At 41.2% G+C, this 20,922-nt stretch overlaps 1 protein-coding gene across 1 annotated transcript in view; it reads left to right on the top strand.

Annotated features, from left to right (window-relative positions):
* Positions 1-20,922, top strand: part of lrch1 (leucine-rich repeats and calponin homology (CH) domain containing 1) — a gene marked incomplete at its 3' end in the record, with an annotated part of 57,611 nt that overhangs the window by 24,322 nt on the left and 12,367 nt on the right. Inside the window, exons 3-15 of the mRNA XM_079169603.1 lie at positions 2,685-2,811; positions 3,164-3,269; positions 8,764-8,900; positions 10,459-10,589; positions 13,471-13,558; positions 14,488-14,593; positions 15,283-15,398; positions 16,502-16,572; positions 16,830-16,916; positions 17,529-17,606; positions 17,822-17,858; positions 18,728-18,844; positions 20,642-20,708. Of these exons, the coding sequence (XP_079025729.1) occupies positions 2,685-2,811; positions 3,164-3,269; positions 8,764-8,900; positions 10,459-10,589; positions 13,471-13,558; positions 14,488-14,593; positions 15,283-15,398; positions 16,502-16,572; positions 16,830-16,916; positions 17,529-17,606; positions 17,822-17,858; positions 18,728-18,844; positions 20,642-20,708 (1,268 nt within the window). The remainder of the gene's footprint in view (positions 1-2,684; positions 2,812-3,163; positions 3,270-8,763; positions 8,901-10,458; positions 10,590-13,470; positions 13,559-14,487; positions 14,594-15,282; positions 15,399-16,501; positions 16,573-16,829; positions 16,917-17,528; positions 17,607-17,821; positions 17,859-18,727; positions 18,845-20,641; positions 20,709-20,922) is intronic.

Below are 20,922 nucleotides of genomic sequence, written 5' to 3'. Positions count from 1 at the left end.
CAATAAAAACATCACGAAAATAATAAACATTTAAATATAAATAGCAAGTGTAAGAGCTGACAAGGTGTGATAACCCCAAAATAAACGAAAGATTAAAAATGACACACACACACACACACACTCTTTCCAGTCATGCTGCTATCAGAGTAAATTAGTAATTTAATGAATGACCAATTTAATTAGGTTTTTAAATGATCTGGTGTGAGAACAACCAGCATGCGTGAAACATTGGTGTGTGTGTGTGTGTGTGTGTGTGTGTGTGTGTGTGTGTGTGTGTGTGTGTGTGTGTGTGTGTGTGTGTGTGTGTGTGTGTGTGTGTGTGTGTGTGTGTGTGTGTGTGTGTGAGATGTCTAATATTCATAACCACTGTAGTGAGAAAGTCTTTCTATCTCGCCTCAGAAAGACGGGCTGTCACATTTATGATGAAATGTGGTTCACACATTCATCCCCTTCAGGATGAATTGTAGTGATGTTGGTGATCCTCTAACATTTCATCCTGCGCCGTCATCACATTAACATTTTAATTTGTCCAATGCTTTGGTTTATGACCAGATATCTGCTGAACTAATGACATCAGCCTCAGCTGTACTTTCTGTTCACTGCTGATCAGCATGCTAACACACGGTAAACATTATACCTGCTAAACATTAGCATGTTAGCGTTGTCATCATTAACGTATCTGCATTCAACTCAAAGCTCCGCTGTACACGGAGCTGCTGGCGGGACTGTCCACTCTTCGTCTTGTTATTTTCTCCATTGCCTCCTAAAATGTGTGAACAGCTGCACAAACTCACTTACATGTTTCCTGAATGTTATTTTCAGAGCTGAGTCAGAGGGGGTTTCACAGTCTTGTGATGAATGTGTGTGTGTGTGTTGTGTGTGTTGTGTGTCTTAATGTGTATTATGTGTGCTTGTGTTTGTCTTTTACTGGTCAGAGAATAAAGACGCCGTTTGCTTTCCTCAGTGAGATTTATTATACAGAACACCCAAAGGGCCTTTTTAAGGCACAAGTGTAAAAAAGAGACACTATTTCAAGAGGAGTTATTTTGGACATAATTGAGTAAAATGATATTAATTTATTATCAAGTTTTCAGTGACGCCAACACCGAGCTGCTTTAATAATAACAGGAATGAAACCGGAGGTGGATGCATCACGCTCTGACCTATTAAACAGCGCCTAAAGGAAACGTGATAAAGCCCCTCGTTATTATTATTATCAGGGTTTCTTGTTTTTTTTGGATGTTTCTGGCGTTTCACGCCTTCCTCTTACAAGTGCAATTTGAAGTTGAAACTTCGCTCAAAGCAGAAGTGTGTGTGGCTCGTAGAGGGAAGCAGCAGGCGAGAGCTTGATTATATGCAGCTGAGAGGATGAGTCAACAGGAAAAAAGGTTAACTTTAGTTTAGCCCTCCAGATGCAGACATTTGATAATCTGGGTTAAAACACAGTCGACGTACAGCAGAAGTAGAAGTCTAGTTTCTCTACCGTGCATGGTTGCAGCATTAGTGCTGAAAGTGATCCGTGTTTCTGTCGTCGTTACAAAAATAAACAGAAATCTTCTGCCTTCCTTTTGAAACATCAAAGTAAGAATTTGGCCTAAAAATAGTGCTACATCCTGAGCCCATCAGCGGGATCAGGATCGAGTCTCATCCAGGCAGTTTCATTTTTTATGAAGTTAGATTCATTCTGTGTCCTTTGTTTGTTTGCTCTCGGTACGACAGCTGTCAGGTGAGTGAGAGTCTGACTGTAGTCTGAAGCTGGGTTCAGACTACACAGTATGAAATGAAAAACACATTTTCACAGTTTTAATCCCGCGTCCCCGTGTCAAAGATCTCATCAAATCCTTATTTTCTTCTTCTGTCGATGCCTCATCCTGCTCTCAGGTTGTCAGAATTTGGAGATACAATCAAACCCGTTAAATGAGCCTTTGGCCGAGCACCTAGCCACACCGGTCATATTAAACTGCACTTCACTGTTAGTGGATCGTAGTAGCTCACTAAGCAATATGTAGATATAGAAAGAAACGGGTTTGGATGTCAGTGGATCTTGACTTCTGTTTTCATTTCAAATACGACGTGACTGAGGTCGACTTCATTCAAGGGAAGACTTTCACCCTACACGCTACTAAAACCATATCATAAGTCTGTCTGTCTGCATGTTTGCACACACACACACACACACACACACACACACACACACACACACACACGTACAGACATGGAGCAAAGGTGTTGTTGATGTGAGTTAATCTTAATATTTCCCCCGTGAGGCTTTCTGTTGTCTCCGTGTTACCAAACAAACAGCAGTTCTTCTTGAGTGTGAATGTGAAATCACATTATAGAACATGTTTATTTCATAATGCCTTCACGGTTCACATCTCCTCGTTTCATGTTAATGCAGCGTTTGAAGGATTTGGTGTTAAAATATTCATGTGTACGGGTTCTGCTTTCTCATTCATTTTCTTCCTTTTGTCTTTGAAGCAGTTGATTATTAGTTGCCGTTAGAATTTGCTGTCTTGGCTGAATTGTTTTATTATTTGTTTCTTCAAAAAGAGCACCGACAGTTTTAAAAACAACAATGTGAAAGTGCCACGCTTACCTTGATGGTGAGTTTTGCACCAGTAGTGCAAAGAAAAATAAGTGTGTGCTCTAAATGAAGTCACATGATGGTGATGTTTGTGTTGCAGTCGTAACCAGCTGGGTTCTCTGCCGGCCTGTCTGTGTGGTTTACCTCTGAGAGTCCTCAACGCCAGCAACAACAAGCTGGTCAGCCTGCCGGAGACCATCGGACAGCTGCATGGCCTCATGGAGCTGGTGAGACTCTTTGTACTCTCTCTGTATATTGTGTGTGCGATTGTATTAAAGGTGCTTAATTCCAATACTCAGAGAGGTCTATTGCCTCCACACGGCTCTCAACATGGCGGCGGCTGCCATCAGTCAGTAGGACTTCAACATATTCCTGTGAATGATGAAGTTTGTTGTCCGCTACACTGTTGTTCTCTCTGAAGCCAAAGATGTTCAAGCTAAATGAATATGAAATACTTGAACGTAATTGTCACTGGAGTCATGGTGTTGGGCTTTAGTGTAATTATACTATAATATAGTAAAATGCATCCATGAGCTTTAACCGCTGACAGCACGAGTTGTGTTTTGTGTTTTTCTGCAGGACATCAGCTGCAACGAGATCACGGCTCTTCCTCGCCACATCAGCAGACTCAAAGCTTTACGGGAACTAAACGTTCGCCGAAACCTTCTCTGCGTCCTGCCAGAAGGTGAGTTGGTGACAGCAGCGCCTCTTTCTCCGGGTTAAGTTTAGCCCAAATTCTCCTTTTTTAGTTGTTTTTTTTATGTGTAACACTAAATGAAGTGCCTTGTCTTTTTGGGTGATCGTGGACAGCAGAGACCTAAACAGTTCATGAAGTTTGGTTGCGAAAGATTTAGTTTTCTTTCAGAGAGTAATGTAGACGGAGCTACCGTTCACACTCTCTTTAGCAGAGATTCAGATTAAACAAACCCTTAACATCTGTGTGTGTGTGTGTGTGTGTGTGTGTGTGTGTGTGTCTTACAGAAGAGGGTCGTGCACTTCGAGAAGGCAGTTTGAAAGACTGCTATTACTTGTATTGATTGTTGAATGAGTGGCTCGAACAATTCCTTCTGTATACAAGAAGTGGAGGTGCATTTGAGACCACAGAGTCCTCTGCATGCACTCCCACACCCATCCCCAAAATATACTTAACCCTCAGTGTGACCGAAGAACAACCTCCATTCTTCCCCAAATAAGTCAGTGACACGGAGAACAGTTAGACGCACTCTGTCTGCTGGTAGACCAACTGGAGAAAGCGGGTGTTGAGACTTCAATCGTTCTTTCTGGTTTCAGTAGATGGTACCAAGATCTGTTGAGGATCCAACCTCATTTTAGAAAATGTTAATCTTCTGACGATTTGCCTTTAGAAAGTAGTAAAACATGTCTAAAGCGTCCCAGAGTCCAAGGTGAAGTGTTCAGATGTCTTGCTTTGTCCCAAAAAATGGTCCAGTCATGAAATATATTGAGTTTAAAAAGTAGCAGAATAAGGAAACCAGCAGATATTCATCTAAGAAGACGATCATTTTGGCATTTTGCTAAAAAACAAACAATTATTTGATTCATAAGAATGTTTCTGATTTAAGTTCTGATTGTTTCATTTACCTCAAAGGGCTTTGTTTGAATCATTATCATGCTGGTAATGTTTCCACGGATATAAAACAGAAATATTGCAGAAAAGGAAGATATTTTTGATGCCTCGTTTGGATGATTCATCCGTCTATTCCTGCACCTGGACTCGTCCAGCCTGTTTGGATTTATCGCTGTGTTTTCCGGTCTTGACGTGCGCTTGTCCCTCACTGTTGTGACCGTCTCCCGGGTTGATTGATGAGCTTTGATCTGGCCGAGCGGCTCGATGCGACGGGGAGGCTCGGACCGAGCAGACTGGACGGCAGCCTGACGAAGGGAGGGATGTTGTTTTTGATTTAATATCTGTTGAACTTGTGCAGACTTCATTGGTGCTCTCGAGAACCCCCAAGAAAAGACCACCATGACTGTTTTTTCTTTTTTAAAGTCTGCCAAGCTTCGGGAGGGAGGAGGAGGAGGAGGAGGTGTTTTAGCTCAAATCTGAAGATCAGATCGGCAGACCTGATGGAAAAATGATCCTCAAAGCCAGAAACATCAACATGGCAGCACAAAACATTAGTGGTGGCAGAAGGATTCAGATCCTTTTTAAAGTGATCATCATATAATACAAGCCAGGATATATTTCTATCCTGTAACCTGGTGTGGGCCCTCCCTCCATCATGGCAGCTCAGCGGACACTATTACCGCCTTTAAAAGAGGTTTTAATTATGAGCCGCTGTCAGCAAGAGTCTAATGATGGGCTGCAGGAGAGGACTCCCTCAATGGGTTCTTCTTCTCACGAATCCAAACATCAGTCTGGTGTGTTTGTATGAGGATTCATGTAAACACACACACACACACACACACACACACACACACACACACACACACACACACACACACACACACACACACACACACACACACACACACACACACACACACACACACACACACACACACACACACACACACACACACACACAGTTTATTTAAAGAGTGCCTGAAACAACTAGGAATGAAAACCTCAATATGTTTTACATCAAAGAAGGGAAACAGTTACACGTTCAAGGAAACTACTAAATCTGCCAATTACTTTCATTTAGTTTTGTCCATCACAATGTCAGAAAGCCACTTAAAGTGACGCTTCAAAACGTATAATTTGATTTAGAAAAACAGCAAATTGTTTCATTTGATAACCTTGAAAGATTTTAATAACTTCATGAACTAATGTTATCACTATGTTTAAGAATCAGATTCTTTCTTCTTGCTGTAGCTGTAATCAGCTTTGGATTTATAACAATTAGAATGGATTCTCACTGTTTGCTTGTGTTGATCGTGAGGGACAGATGTAAACCTCCACCTGTGCTAGTAGCAACAGATTTGGTGTATTTGGCCATAATTTGCCAAATTTAAGCAAATGTGTGTGTGTTCTTAAACATGCTCATGTTGGTTTATGCACAGTGAGTGGTTTGATCATTTTTCATGTTTCAAAAAAAAGGAAGTAAGAGCTGCTAGAAACACCTCGGCATGTGTTTCTTCTTCTTCTGTAGACAAAACATCCTCATGTCCGGCTGCCGCTCATTGTTCCAGGAAACTCTGCCAGAAACATAAAGACATAAAACATGAAGTAAAGACGGGGACGTGGTTGCATGACAGTCCTTTAAAACCACCATGTCCATGTGGATCACAAGAGACACTTTCATTTATTCTGAAGAAAACAAAAAACACAAAATGGGTGGCAGCAATAAAATGTCTGATTTACTGCTGCTGCATCTGGTCACGTCCTCTTGAACATCTTCACATGAAGTCGTTTATACGTTTATTCGTTACTTACATTTGAAATAGTTTTGGCCCCGAAAAAAGAAGAATTGACAGATTGAGACGTACGTCTGGTTTAGTTTGTGTCCGCAGTGTTTCATGACGACCGGAGAGAATACTTTTGGAACTTGGATTTTTAATTTGTTTTTTTAGAAAAACACAAGTGAGCCTTGGTTATTAATGAACCACAACGGTGCAATTTGGCTCTAAATATATGTATTTATTCATTTATTTTAGCATATTATAGGAATAATAAATGTTGAGTGAGTCTGTTTTTCTCTGGGCCTCTCTACAGTCTACTCTGTGGTTAGATTGGATGAGTTTAAACTATGATTTATTCCAATACTGCTGCTAACCCTACACTAACCTTCTTATTTCTATTGTGAAGTGCGTTTAATAGTTTAGCTAAAGCAACACGCCAGTTTATTCCAGCTTGTTAGCGGCATTATTGTGAAACAGGAAGCTGTTCCTATTTAAATCTGCACATATTTTGATGCTAAACATCCAGTTTATTTTCCCAATGACTTGTGATTTATTTTATTCTTATTGAACTGTTGCTCAGAGGGATATTTTTATAGTTTCTGCCCTTTCAATTGTCATTCTGGCGAAACAAAAACCTCAGCCATCTGACTGTAATCAAGCTTTCGTGGCAGGAGATTCCGACCTTTTTGAACAGTTGTGTGTATGAAAACACATACTTTGTCTCTCGGCCTCATGGGTTGGTGGGGTCACTGTGGTTCACTCCACACAGGATTATTTTTATCGCTCTTCAAGAGCAGATCAGAGAGAGCTCAGAGGGTTCCTGAGGGTCAGGCCTCTCTGTCACTGAGTCAGCAGCGCATTAGTAAACCGTGCACACGCTAAATCATGCATCGTCTGACCCAATGAAGGTGATGCAATGTGTCAAAAATCTTCTTTTCTCAGTCATAAACTCTCAAGCATGATACAAAGACACTTTTCTAATTTGAAAATGTTAAAGTTTTGTGGATAAATATCCATAAATCTGCTTGGAAATCATTGAAAAAACAAGACACTCTATTTCACAACTTGTCTCATAATCGTGTTTATTTACAAAGATGTATGGCTAATAGCTGATGGCAAATTTGCCAAAATGTTTGCAGTATAGAGGCTCAAGATGGAGCCCACAGCTAACGCAGTGAAACTCTGGCCACATTATACCTTCTGCTTGCATCCCGCAAAGCATTATGGGAACTGTAGTTACAAGACTCAGAATATGATTATCCCAAAAAGAAGAAAAAGACCCACAGTAGGAGTGAGAGAATGCATTAATAATATCTTTTTTAGTTTTATGAATACCTTGTTTTGACATTGCTAAGGCCCAGAATGTCTCATCGACATGTATTTATACTGAAACACTGACACAGATATTTGCTACTTTTGATATCTGTTTTGTAAAGACAAACTGGAAACATCTAAATGTATAGTACAGCTAGCATGCAAACTGATGCTTCACTAATACATAGTTATAACATTTCCAGTTTTTCATGCTAAGCTAACTAGCTGCTGAGGAATACCGTAAAGTGTATTTCTCAAAAAAGTCCAACTGTTCCTTTTTAAAGGTCCTTTTTCATGACTTCCTTTTTGGTTCTTCCTACTAAAGGAAGCCTGAGGTCACATTTGAAGATGCCTCTCCAGTATCACATGAAACATCTCTGGCTCTACATGTCACACGTAAACCTCCTTCTCATCTTTTTAACTCATCTGGTAACTAGTTAGTTGAGTGATACTTAAGTTTTAAAGCCGGCGTACTTGCTGTGTGTGTACGTACACTACCGTTCAAAAGTTTGGGGTCACTTAGAAATGTCCTTATTTCTCAAAGAAAAGCACTGTTTCTTTCAATGAAGATAACATTAAATTAATCAGAAGTACACTATACATTGTTAATGTGGTTAATGACTATTCTAGGTGGAAACGTCTGGTTTTATGAAATATCTACATAGGAGTATCTGGAGCATCACATTTGTGGGTTCAATTATACTCTCAACATGGCCAGAAAAAGAGAACTTTCATGTGAAACTCGCCAGTCTATTCTTGTTCTTAGAAATGAAGGCTATTCCATGCGAGAAATTGCGAAGAAACTGAAAATTGACAGGAAATTGTCTGGGTGACCCCAAACTTTTGAACGGTAGTGTATATCTGCAGGCTCCTGCTTTGACTGTAACCCGCCGGCTGCATTCACATCGATCATTAAACAGCCTTGTGATATCACAGCGCAGGGACTCCAGTCAAGCACAGTGAGGGGAGGCGTTTATTTCCAGTTATTTTGGTTCCAATAAGGAATAAAGTTCACACAAAGAGAAACAGTGAGACTTTTGTCTAACGATCACTAACCACCTCTGAAAATAACAACAGCTGCATTGTTCTGTGTGAGCGGAAACATGTCTGCGGTCTGAGACGTGTGTGTGTAACAGGATTTTAACTCTTACTAAACATGTAGCTTCTTGTATACGTTTCATTAATCCTGACTCCCTGACTGTTTTAAAGTAAGTAAGAATAAGATTATTGTACTCAACTGCTACAACCTGCGTGATAGAATCCTCACTATGAATTGATGCACTGGACCCACAATCTGTACAGTGTGTAGAGCGTCGTTCCTCAAGCTTTGTGGTACCAGATTCCCCGAATATAACGGAGTATAACGCTGTGAATTAACTCAAGAACAGTGTGTCAGAATTGAATCGACTGAAGTAAATCTAATCTAAGAATAAAGGAGACGAAGGTGTTTACCTAACTGATGTATATGTGTGTGTGTGTGTGTTCTTGTGTTCTTCCTGCAGACTTGGCTGCCCTTCCTCTGGTGAAGTTTGACTTCTCCTGTAACAAGGTGTCGACCATCCCGGTGTGTTACAGGAAGATGAAACATCTCCAGTGCCTCCAGTTAGAAAACAACCCCCTTCAAAGTCCACCTGCACAGGTACACACCAACACACACACACGCACGCACGTTTGTTCCATTTCCCCGTTTTGTTTCTCAGATTCTTGTTGCTGTTGGTTCACTCTGCCTTCCATATATTTCTAAAAACGTGGAAACACACGTCCAAATGTATGAGGAGGTCATGTGACCTTACACGGCCTCACCCACCACAGATATAAAAGAGCATCAACTCACGAGCTCACTGTGAGCAGCAGCAGCAGCAGCAGCAGCAGCTCCATGTTTCTATGGTGGAAAACTCTGATGCTGATGATGCAAATAATTAATGAAGTCACATTATTTGCATTTTGCAACTCTTCTGATTAATTAACATGAATTAAAAACACATTTTGCACCAAACTATGTAATATAGAATACATTTTATTTATAATTAAATTTGGAATAATTAGCTTGTTGCATAACAATAAGTCCATCACATATATAACTGAACTTTATACAACAGTGTAACCAACTGGACGACTCTGTGCTCTGGAAGAAGACATATTGACAGCTTGTGTTAATATAAGCACATAATGACACAATGAGACAGTAATGAGCAGCTGATCATATAATCAGTGGATGTTTGTCAGAAGAGATTCCTCCAGCTCTGTCAGACCTTCAGATGTACATTAGATTATAAAACTGATATTTGATCAGATAGAGAGCACCAGCAGCAGACGTCTATCTACACAACAAAGACTCATTCTCACTTCTGGTGTAGCCGGGAAGTTAAACGACTAAATAACGGAGCGCTTCCTTGTTGCTGAAATGAATAATGTGAATGGAAAACGAGTGTCTGCCGTCTTCACACTGGAAACTTGCTGTAACACTCTTGGAACCCTTTTCATTGTTCTTATGTGGAATCTGGCACACATTTGCCATATTGAGTGTGTTTGCGTGCGCTACTATCACTATCCCGGTTTTGAGTCTTATCCTGCTTTTGATCTTATTCAGGATATGATGTTTACATGAGACATCTGGTTATTCAACTCTCTGTAAGCGTGATCATAACAGTATTCTGGTTCCTGATCGTCTGCATTCATCAGCATCTCAGTCACGATGTTTTGTACTGGCAGATTCTTGAGAAACATGACTCGGGTGTTTTAATGCCACAGTATCCTGGTTTCTATCAGAGTTCTCCGTGTAGCTTACCCAGGTTTCAGAAACAACAAAGTGATGTTTACAAGTGTATCACATAACCAGAATATTGGGGGAACCTGTGAACACTCTTATTAATACATCGATATGAGTAATATACTTGTAATTATAAATATAAATATTCATTATTATTAATATTCATGAAAACATGATTTGTTTAGCAGGCAATCTGCAGCACCGATCAATCATGCACTGCATCACAGCTTTATAGAGAGCCGATATGAAACTGTGTGCAGCAACCTGCATCGTCTCAGAGGCTGAAGGACAAAAGACACTCTGTGAATGTTAAACAAAGGCTGCTCCCAGAGTTCAGTGACTCAGCGGTTAGGTTGATGTCCGAGTGAAAACAAGTTGAGACGGTAGAAGAAGAGGAAATAGTTTTAATCTTTCTTTTCCTTTTCAGATCTGCATAAAAGGAAAAGTTCACATATTCAAGTATCTGAGCATCGAGGCGTGTCGCAGTGAGAAGATGCCCGACTCTCTGTACCTGCCTGTCATAGAGCGACTCAGCCTATCACGGCCCACCACCGGCAGGTCAGTCACTGCGGCAACTTCAATATCCCCCAATGGGAAGGCACCATCTCCTCCCTCTGTCCTGCATCAGTGCTGCGGTGGTTACCATGATGGGACATCTCTCTTCCTTCTCTTGTTGTTGTTTTTTTATGCTGGTATCAATTGTTCAGCCATTAAAACGTAATGGCAGCGCTGTAGAAGTCAGTTGTGGCTCACAGAAGACTAATTGCCTCATCAGTCTTTGAGCCCTCAAGCAAATGAAACAAGAGCTCCATTCAAAAATGTTCACAGTCAAACAGAGCAGCTGCAGAGTAAACACGCACCGAGATGATCGCTGTGACTTTCACACAGTGTTGATGAAGCAAATATGTCTAAACAAACATGATGTTTACTTCACGTTCATTATCTAAAAGCTTAAACGATCTATTTTCTCTATCCAAAATACAGTTCCTCATAAAATGGAATTCTTTCTGGCGTTCAGAGTTCAGCAAGTAGAGATCCAGTTCAGTGTCTGCATCATAGACAATGTAAAGTGACTTGGTGTCAGACTAACAAATGCAATATAACATGTTCATTTGGGAACATTAGAGGTGCTGGTAGGTGGATTTAGTTTCCTTCAGATAAACCAGGCTAGCTGTTTCCCTCTGTTTCCAGTCTTTATGCTAAGCTAAGCTAACATGACGTGAGCGGTATCTCAGTAAGAAAGCAGAGAAACTTACTTCCCAAAACATCAAAAGTGTCTCTTCAAGTCATCTACAATTCCCAGGTTGCATGACCATGTGTCACAGTGGGTGACATGATCATAAATTGACCATCTTTTTGCCAATTCTGTGTTAAACGCTGTCAGTTCTTCTTCGCCGTGGGCCTCCAACATGTTTCATCATATCAAAGCTGTTTATTTAGTTTGGTTTTAATGACATTACACTATGTGAAGGCATGCTGAGTGTCTCTGCTGTCTCTGATCTAAGCGTCCTCGGTTTCTCCGGCTGGAGCCAAATCCTCCATTAGTCAGCTGAAAGTGATCCGTCCTCTGACTCCCTGCTGGGTCACACTGACAGACTGTCTGCCATCAGAGATTTAGGCCTTAATCACACTGGTGGATGATGTATTATTTCTGATTGCTGGATGGAGGAATAAAGGAAGACAGAAAATATGGAGGCAATGAAGGAATGAACTAGACAAAGGAACAAATGTAGGCATTAGGAACCGAGTAATGAAGGAGTGAAACCAGCTGATTGATCAAAGCAAGAGCCGGAGGAAAGTGTAGGAGCACAACAGTTGGGATATTGTCTATAATATTATCATCTAAGCAAGAGCTCCTTGGGCATTTGAAGTCCACAAGAACACGATAAAAAGACTGACGCAGGCCGGTTGATGGAGGTGGGGTAAACGGGAATGTAAAGGATTGTAAGATTGAGAGAATGGAGGAAGGAGGAAATAAAGGCCTTTTCATAAATGACAGAAGAGAGGAAGAAATAATGGATGAGTTGAACCAAATGGAGCACAGAAAGGAAAGAAAAGCCTCCGTTATCCAGCTGAACCTGAGCCTGAGCTCTCAGAGGATGTTGAGCTCTGTAATGTCCGCCCACATAGAACACTCCCAACACGTGGGCAGGAAAAATGGTTCCTATTCTCTAGGACAGCGTGCACACACACACACACACGCACACACACACACACACACACACACACACACACACACACACACACATCCTTTATGCTTTTATTTTCTTGGGCTTTCTTTCTCCTCTCTCTGTCTCCATTAGTCTCCATTATTCAGTCTTTTTCTGTGGTTTTCGGTTGTATTCTCTTTATTTTCCTCTCTCCTCCTCTTCCTTTATTTATTTGCTTGCTTTTTGCTTATTTATCCCTGCTTGCCCTTCTATTTTTCTTGCTGTCTTTGTTCTTCTTTCTTTTAATATTTATCTTCTTCCCGTTATAATAATTCTCCATCTTTCGGTTCGTTTCACTTCGGTCAAGTGTGGTCAGTTCCCCTCAGTAGACTTTCTGTGACTTTTGAAATGTGATGCCAAGCGAGTGTTTTGCTCGACCACATCTTCCACAAAGTGTATACTAGAGTTGAGTAAGAGATAGTTGCTCTCTTTCTCTCATTATACTGCAGAGAAAGCTGAGAACAGATTGATGCTATTTTTAAAACTTCATTAATTCAGAGACGGTGAAACTCTGTGAATCTCAGTTTACAGTCGACCAGGATGAAGGAAGAGCGTTTCTCTGCAGATCTTACGGTTCATTAGATCTGTATTTTTTTGGCATTTAACTGATTATCAGTTTTGTGTTTTTAACTAGCATGACGATCAGGTCAGAGGTCACAGAGGGACCTACGAGCCCTTATTGTGACCAGTTGTGTTTATTATGAAACAGCTCTGTGACTGTAGAGCACGTAGAAATTAATTGAATCCGTTCAAGTGTGTGTGTGTGTGTGTGTGTGTGTGTGTGTGTGTGTGTGTGTGTGTGTGTGTGTGTGTGTGTGTGTGTGTGTGTGTGTGTGTGTGTGTGTGTGTGTGTGTGTGTGTGTGTGTGTGTGTGTGTGTGTGTGTGTTGCCACACAGCTGTGTTCTGAGTGAAATGTGCATAAAACAGGTGGATGGAAACATGTTTTTCTTCTTTAGTCACACTGAGAAACATAATGTGAGCAGTCGGCAGTAAAACAAATCCAATCTGAGCAGGAAGTCAGAAACAGTGTGAACAAAGCCTGAGAAAGAGAGAGAGAGAAAGGGGGGGGGTAAGGAAGAGAGGCTCCTCTCTCTCTCTGTTTCGCTTTACCTCACATGCTCTTTATCCCCCCCCCCTCACACACACACACACACACACACACACACACACACACGCATCTCATTTGCGTATCTGTGTCAGGTGTGTGACCTGTGTTGTGTGTCTGCAGTGTGGAGGACATGGAGCTGCAGAAGAAGCAGGATAGCGACTCAGGAGTCGGCAGCGACAACGGAGACAAGAGGCTGTCTGCTACTGAGGTACTGAGAGTCTGTGTGTATGTGTGTGTGTGTGTGTGTGTCTTTGTACCTTATGTGTGACTGTCTCTATATGCTGTTAATCGGCTTGTGTTCTGGCGTACTGTATCACATCATTTCTTTACACAGAAGACTCCACCTGTCAGCGCATTGACATTAAAGCTTAATTATTTTACAGGTCACTGTTATAACGCTGGACGTTTATTTATTTATTTGTATTCTTTAATCCTTCTATAGACTTCTGTACTGAAGGTATTTGTTAAACCTGCTACATTTTATCATCGACAAACTTTCAGAAAACGTTTTGTCATTTAAATCAACATCCTGTTAATAGACTATTAACCACATTGTTTCTATTAAAAGTAACATTTTGAACAAGATGTTTTGCAGAGTAAAATTATACTTCTTATGTCTTGAGTAAAATGCAACTGGAGCTGCAGACAAAATGCAGCAGAAAAGCCCATTTTTCTTTCTAACAACAAACAGAAGATCTCAAAGCATCGGTTGCCTCGTGCATTCGTCTTTATTTTTAAATCTGATAAATAAACAGTTTAAAACTGGTGTGGTGTTCAGCTGATCTGCAGGTTTTTTTACTCATTTGTTTCAGTAACTGTTTTGCTAGAAGGTTGTTTGGAAATGCAACGATTAGTTTTATCATTGATGAATCTGACAATAATACATTATAAAGTTTTTTTAGAAAAATGCTTATAAATGCTTATAAATGTCATAGTTTCCCACAGACCAAGGAAATATCTTAAAATGTCTCGTTTTGTCCGACTAACTGTCCGAAACCCGACACATTCAGTTCACAGGGGTGTAAAATGGAGAAAAGCAGAACTTTATCACTTTACAGAAGCAGGAACCAGAGAATGTTTGAAATATCTTAAAACTATTAAACGATTATTTCTGTTGTTCTTTCATTTGTGTTGCAGCCGTCAGATGAAGACAGTCTGAGTCTCAACATACCGATGAGCCACATCACAGAGGAGGAGGGAATCAGTAAAGACGACTCGAGTGAACACATCAGCTCCCTGACAGGTACACACACACACACACACACACACACACACACACACACACACACACACACACACACACACACACACACACACACACACACACACACACACACACCTTTGACAATTCAGTTCCATTTAATTTACAGTGAAAAACACAAAACCAGCAAAGCAAATAGAAAAAGAGAGAGTGTTTTTGCCCTTTTGTTCGACGAATGACTTCGTTCTTGACTGACTTAATAAACTGATCAACAATTTATTTTGTTGATTTATTTTCCGTCAGCTTTCCTCCTCTAACAACCATAACCTGTTAGCGGTGCAGCGTGCAGAGTGTGTGTGAGTATCTGGGCTGTTGAACTCTATTCGTGAACAGCAGCAGCTCCCCAGATAACAGTTTAAATAGACTTCAATCAGCCTCAATCAGGTCAGAGCTGATGGAAGGTCAACTTTACTGAACTGAGACGAGGGAATAGACGAGTTGTCTGGGTTATTTGCTCTTACGGTCTCTTAACAGTGTAGATAAAGCTTGTCAACGTTTCACCAAAAATATACACATATATTCAAAGTGTAGCAAGTTTTTATTTTGCAGAAACTGTTGTGTACTACATAATGCACTATATTTACTGTCCGCCATTTTATTGTAGAGTCCAAACCTTACAACTCCAACATGTTTGTTCAGCACTCTCACAGCTCATGTTTCCTTTATTCCAGCAGACCCAAACTGCGACTCAGTCCGTCTGATTGAGGAGAGCCCTACGGAAGCCCTGAAGGACCAGTTCAGCTACAGAGACTCTGCTCTCAGCACTCGCTTCGTCAACTACATCAAGGCAAGACCTCATGTTGTGCTGTTTCTCCTCAGCCAGTTTATTAAAGATTGATGCAGCGAGTGGTTCCCTTCATGAGTAACGACCCACTCAGATTGAAGTGGAGTTATATAAAACTGCTCCACTTCGACTGCTCTTGAAGTCTGCGGTTTGTTCTAATGGAGCCTAAACTGTCACTTTATGTCAGTCATTTACTTGTGGAGTTAAAAGTCGCTGCCAGCCCGACAGTTAGAGAGACTGTCCTGTTATAGCTGGTTACATCACAGTGAGCCCGTGAGTCACTGTGGAGACTCAGCTGTGACCAAATAAGGTCTAAACTTAAAACAAAAGTGGACAACATAAAGAGCTGTGCAGCCCTGTGATGAATCATTCAGTCCAGCCGAGTGTTGAAGTTCAGTAACTTTATGCTTACAAAGTGGCCAGTAGTTTAACAATGACGACGTCGCTAAACCTAAAGCGTCGTCTTCGTGCTTAAACCAAACTTAAACCGTCGCTGTGAACAGTCAGAAAACGGATACGATGCAGTTCTGCTAATAGATGGCGTCCGTGTGTCGTTCAAGAGGGGCATGGAGAGTCTGTTGCAGACTTCCATCACAGTTCATACACCCACTTACTGCTTTAATGTTTAATCTAGTGTAATTACTGTAGTTGTGTGCACTCAGTGGTTTATAGAATCTGGATAAATGTTTCAAACCTGTCCGATCAGCTGACTGCTTGTGTTTCTTAACCCATGTCCTGTGACTGCAGAAATAAGACTTGGGATAACGAAGCTAATAACTAAGTGATAACAGATGGTGATCCAGCTTTATCCCAGTTAACCCATCCGTCCCACTATAAGAAACAAGTGGAGACTGGAGGATGGCAGGAACTGATTAAAGAGAGGAAGACTTTGTTACCGTGTCATTGTTGTTGAGTTTGTGTACCAGGGGATAACGGTAATGTCTCTGAATCTTTGGCCAATGGCTGAATGAGTCTGTGGAGCATGTGACAGCTGCAGCTGGTGCTGATGTAGGTGTGTGTGTGTGTGTGTGTGTGTGTGTGTGTGTGTGTGTGTGTGTGTGTGTGTGTGTGTGTGTGTGTGTGTGTGTGTGTGTGTGTGTGTGCAGGGTCGGACAGCAGCAGACTTCGACGAGCCCCTCAGGATAGAGGAAGACTCACACTGGCAAACACAACAAATGTAAGTTCATCTATTTGTTTTGTTTTTCTTTTGCTAACCTTCGGTTTCTTTTGTGTGATCGAGGGCTTTTAGAATTATAACAATGGAACAATGAATGAATGTAAAGAGGAACAAATAATACAGCTTCAGCATTGACTGCAAGTTAAATTGGTGTCTCTATGTTGTTTATTTTATATTCTATTGAGTTCATATAGGATATTCAGGCAGACTGACTTGTAACTGTGATTGTAAGAGATTACATGTGTTTTGGGTCACAGGTCAAAGGTAAAAGGGGGCACAGAGCTCCACATTGACATGATCAACCAGCTGAAGGAGGCTGTGGAGCTGCTGCAGGACCCCAGCAGGTGAGAGCCGACACAACACCTGAGAATCACAACATCACTGAGCTGGTTCGCCGTAATGATACCGAAACTGTGCTTGATTCCACACTTTACTTTGCTGAGAATTAATACGGTTTGCTACCTTTTTATGTTTTCATGTCTCATTTAGCAGTTTGAACAACACTAAAACGTAGTACTAAAAGCAAAACACAGTGTAAAATTAAGAAAAGTGGTGTATTCATAATTACCCCATACGATGAAAGATTAAAGTGTAAATAATGAGCCTGAGCTTGATGAAAACTAGAAATCACTCAGTGTAGACTTCCACCTTCCATCAGCTGTTTAATAACAGAGAATGTTTAGATTTTTGACTTATGCATATGGTGCCAGGCAGTCAGTTTAAACATAACAGCTTGTTTTCCTGTAATTGGAAGTAAATGTCCCCGTATCGGAATGTTAAGAAATAATTAAAAAAGTTCAAAGAATTATTTTTCAGAATCCTTAAAATCTCCCTTGACAAATGACCCTGTAGTTGAAAACGCACTACACTAGAACTGTAGATAATTGTGGGTGAGGAGTATACGTATTTCTAAATCACATTCATTTATTTAATAATGTGTTTCTTCTGTTTATCAGAGTCAACACAGAGCAGGATGATCTGTCTGGAGTTCAGCTCTACCCGGTGGAGATGGTCACAGTGGAAGAGTCACTCAAGTAAGACTATTTATTTTGTGGTATCGGGACACCTGAAAGGTAGTTCTGGTCAATAGTTTGACCACGTTTCAGTGTTTCAGGTGTGTTAAGCTGATGTAATCACAGCAACAGTGCTGCTACTTTAGCAGTAACAGTAGCTACCAGTGAACCCAACCACGTGTTAACCCCCCCTGTCTCGCTTTCTCTCTCTCCCCCTCACTCCCCCCCTCCCCCAGTGGGCAGGACAGCGATGACGGCATCACCACACCGAAGGTACAGTGTGCAGAACTTTAAAACTTACCTTAACTCTCAGTCGAGACACAGCACAAAACATGTTGTCATCAGCATACGTGATGATATTTGAAACCTTACTGCAATGTGACAGTGAGTAACAAACTTCAGCCATGAGAGTTTCTAGTTCAACAATTTACAGAAGAACAATCGTGAGGACGTAAAGTTAAAGATCACAAAGCCCTGGTGATTTACTCAAGACCCTGTAATGACCTGATATGACAGTAGTGTACTGCTAAGTTCTGTCTTTGATGATATGACAAATGTTCTTATCCAGCTTGTGTCCAGTGAGAAAACCAATGTGGTCAGTTGAGATAAATGTTTGCAAATGTTTTCGAGGAGTTTATCGTGTTTGCATGAGGACAGATTGTAGCAGAAAATGGCACATCGATACTTTGAACATTAGCTTCAAGTCTTTCAAGTGTCAAGTTAGTTATTGTCAAATGCACAAGGATTTCAGAGAAATATTACTCTGTATATATATATTTATACATACAGTATACTGTATGTATAAATATATATGTATATATAGGTCTATAAACTGCCAAATAAAATGACAAATGTCCATCACGATTTAGAAGAGGCCAAAGAAAAGCGGTGCGCGCTGTCTGTTTGTGTCTTTTTTTATGCTACCACTGTGGGTTGCCAAAGTTGGACAATTTGAAATGCTGCACATAGTGGCTTTAAATGTAGTCACTGTAGTGCACTTTTTCCTTGATAGGTTTACTCACGTTATTGAGATCAAGCAGGTCGTTTTGTGTCTTTGTCCTTGTAAATTTAAGCCTATAAGTATGTAAGTAAATTAGGAACTATTTAAGGTAATTTAAAGCCTAAACGTTTGCGTTCTGTAGCAGCACATGGAGGAAGGTGGCTATGAGTTCCAGAAGAAGAGACAGATGATTCTAGAGAAGGCCAGGTTTGAGGCCCAGCTTGCATGCCGGGAGTATGAGTGGCATATGTCCATCAAGGTAAAGGTAGCACCAGACTACTGGATGTAGACGCTGTCCCACCTCTCAGAGTGAACCGTCCTCAGTCGTCCAGTAAACTGACCGTTTCCCTGTGTGTCTGTCTGCTGTGAGCGAATAAACCACACTGAGCTTTTCACATGTGTCACATTTCATGTGGCAGCAGGTCACACATGTGAACAGGGTGAGAAGATGTTTATTTCTAAACGTTTCACCAGTCACTCCGTGTTCCTGAGAAACAACGACTTGGTTTGAATGAAGTCGATTTGGGTGAAGTGGTGGCTGGTGAATTGAGTTTTTTCTGTCTTGCATGTCTGTGTGTGAAGAGTTCATCTGCAGTGACTGATATGTGATATCAATCAGTGTCTTTGTTTGTTTAATAAGCAACCAGAACAGTCTGAACTTTATTATGTTTAAAGCTGCAACTATAAGTCGACTAATAGAAATTAACAGGCTAGCTGTTTCCCCCTGCTTCCAGTCCTTATGCTAAGCTAGGCTAATCTAGTCCTGATTCCAGCGCCGTAATTAGAACACCGTCATGAGATAAATGTCAATCTCCTCGTGTGGCGTTTGAAAAGAAAGCAAATAAGCCTTTTAAACCGACTGAAACGTTTACAACTCGCCGCCCTCAAGCTGACAGTCTTCAGCGTTTTACAGAAACAAACGGAGTGAAGAGAGTGTAGGTTTAGAAACGAGTAGAACAACACGGCTTTGTTCCCCCAGACTGGTCTAACAATGCTCTGAAGTAAAAGAGTGAACACACAGACAAAGTGTTTATCAGACTCGCAGAAAAAAAAACCACACACGCACACAGTGGAGGATCTGAACCCACTGACTTGTAGATTTAAAAAAAACAACAAAACCTCAGTGAGGACAAACAGCCCTTTGTGGACATCTCTTAGTTTGTTTTGGATAAAAGGTTAAAGAAACTATTCTGCTCTATTGAAGTATGTTCGCAAGACACCGAGACTTCTGACGTCCCCCCCCTCATCTCAACCTGGTATGATCCTCTGATCTGTATCTGGATTCATTCTCACGGGCCGTTGCATTTCCACCTGCGGTTAATGAGCGTTCGTGTTATCTCGATTTGACATGCGCTGTGATTAGATCTTAATATGCTAATGAGGTAGGCGGAGCGGCCGGATTAGTCACCGGGTCGATGGAAGTGATGCTGGTGTAAGAGTTTTTACTTTTTCTTAAGCCTGATAGCTTGAGTTTGATGACTCATTAATAACTGATGCCTGTACCACAGAGTGAGATTAGTGTGTTCACCAGCAATGTGATCTCAGGTGTCACAAAGCTCTTTTTCCTGATCCAGATGAGAAACACAGTTACAGATCAGATGTTACTACAAGGTGGAAATGAGGGTGAGACATTGGAGAATATCCCTGCAGAGTCATTTTTAAATTGACTTTGATCAGACAGCCTTTGTACAAATCTAATCCACTGAAATTCTGTTAAATTGAAGACGTCTCGAGTGTCTTAAAGAGTGCTGACGACTGAATCAGTCTGCTGGTTATATAAGTTGAATGATGGTTAACGACAGAGGAGGGAGGCAAAGAGTGCTGCTGTCTTTGAGCCAATTTGGAGGTTAACTTCAGGTCCCTGAACTCATCACATGTGTTTCTCTGTTCTTTATATCTCTGTGGAGTCGTTTGTAAGTCTGTATGTCTTTGCAAACATCTCCCACACGAAGCACAGGTCTCAGAATATCCAGCATCTGTTCAATGAATTGTGCTTCCATTGTTTGTCAATGACACCGAGTACTTACCCGTGTTCTTTCCATTTCTGTTGCTGCAGCGACATGACAGATCCAGCGGCCCTCCGGCCTTCTCCAGCCCGGTGTTTGGACTGAAGCCCCGTTCAGGTGAGTTGGATCTGGGCTAAGAGGGTGGACCAGATACCTGGGCCACCAGAGTTAGAGGTGGATTCACTGACTCTGAACAGTGTGGTTGTGAAAACAGTTCCACGCTGATGAGGTGTACTTCATTTGTTGGCTGTGTTGATGATAATGAAAATCCTGGACAATGCAAAGACCGAGAACTATATTCATACACAGTTTGTAGCTTTAATGGAAGCTC

This window comes from Pholis gunnellus (assembly GCF_910591455.1).
Source record: "Pholis gunnellus genome assembly, chromosome: 12".
Taxonomy (NCBI): Eukaryota; Metazoa; Chordata; class Actinopteri; order Perciformes; family Pholidae; genus Pholis; species Pholis gunnellus.
This window is presented reverse-complemented; position numbering and strand designations above follow the sequence as displayed.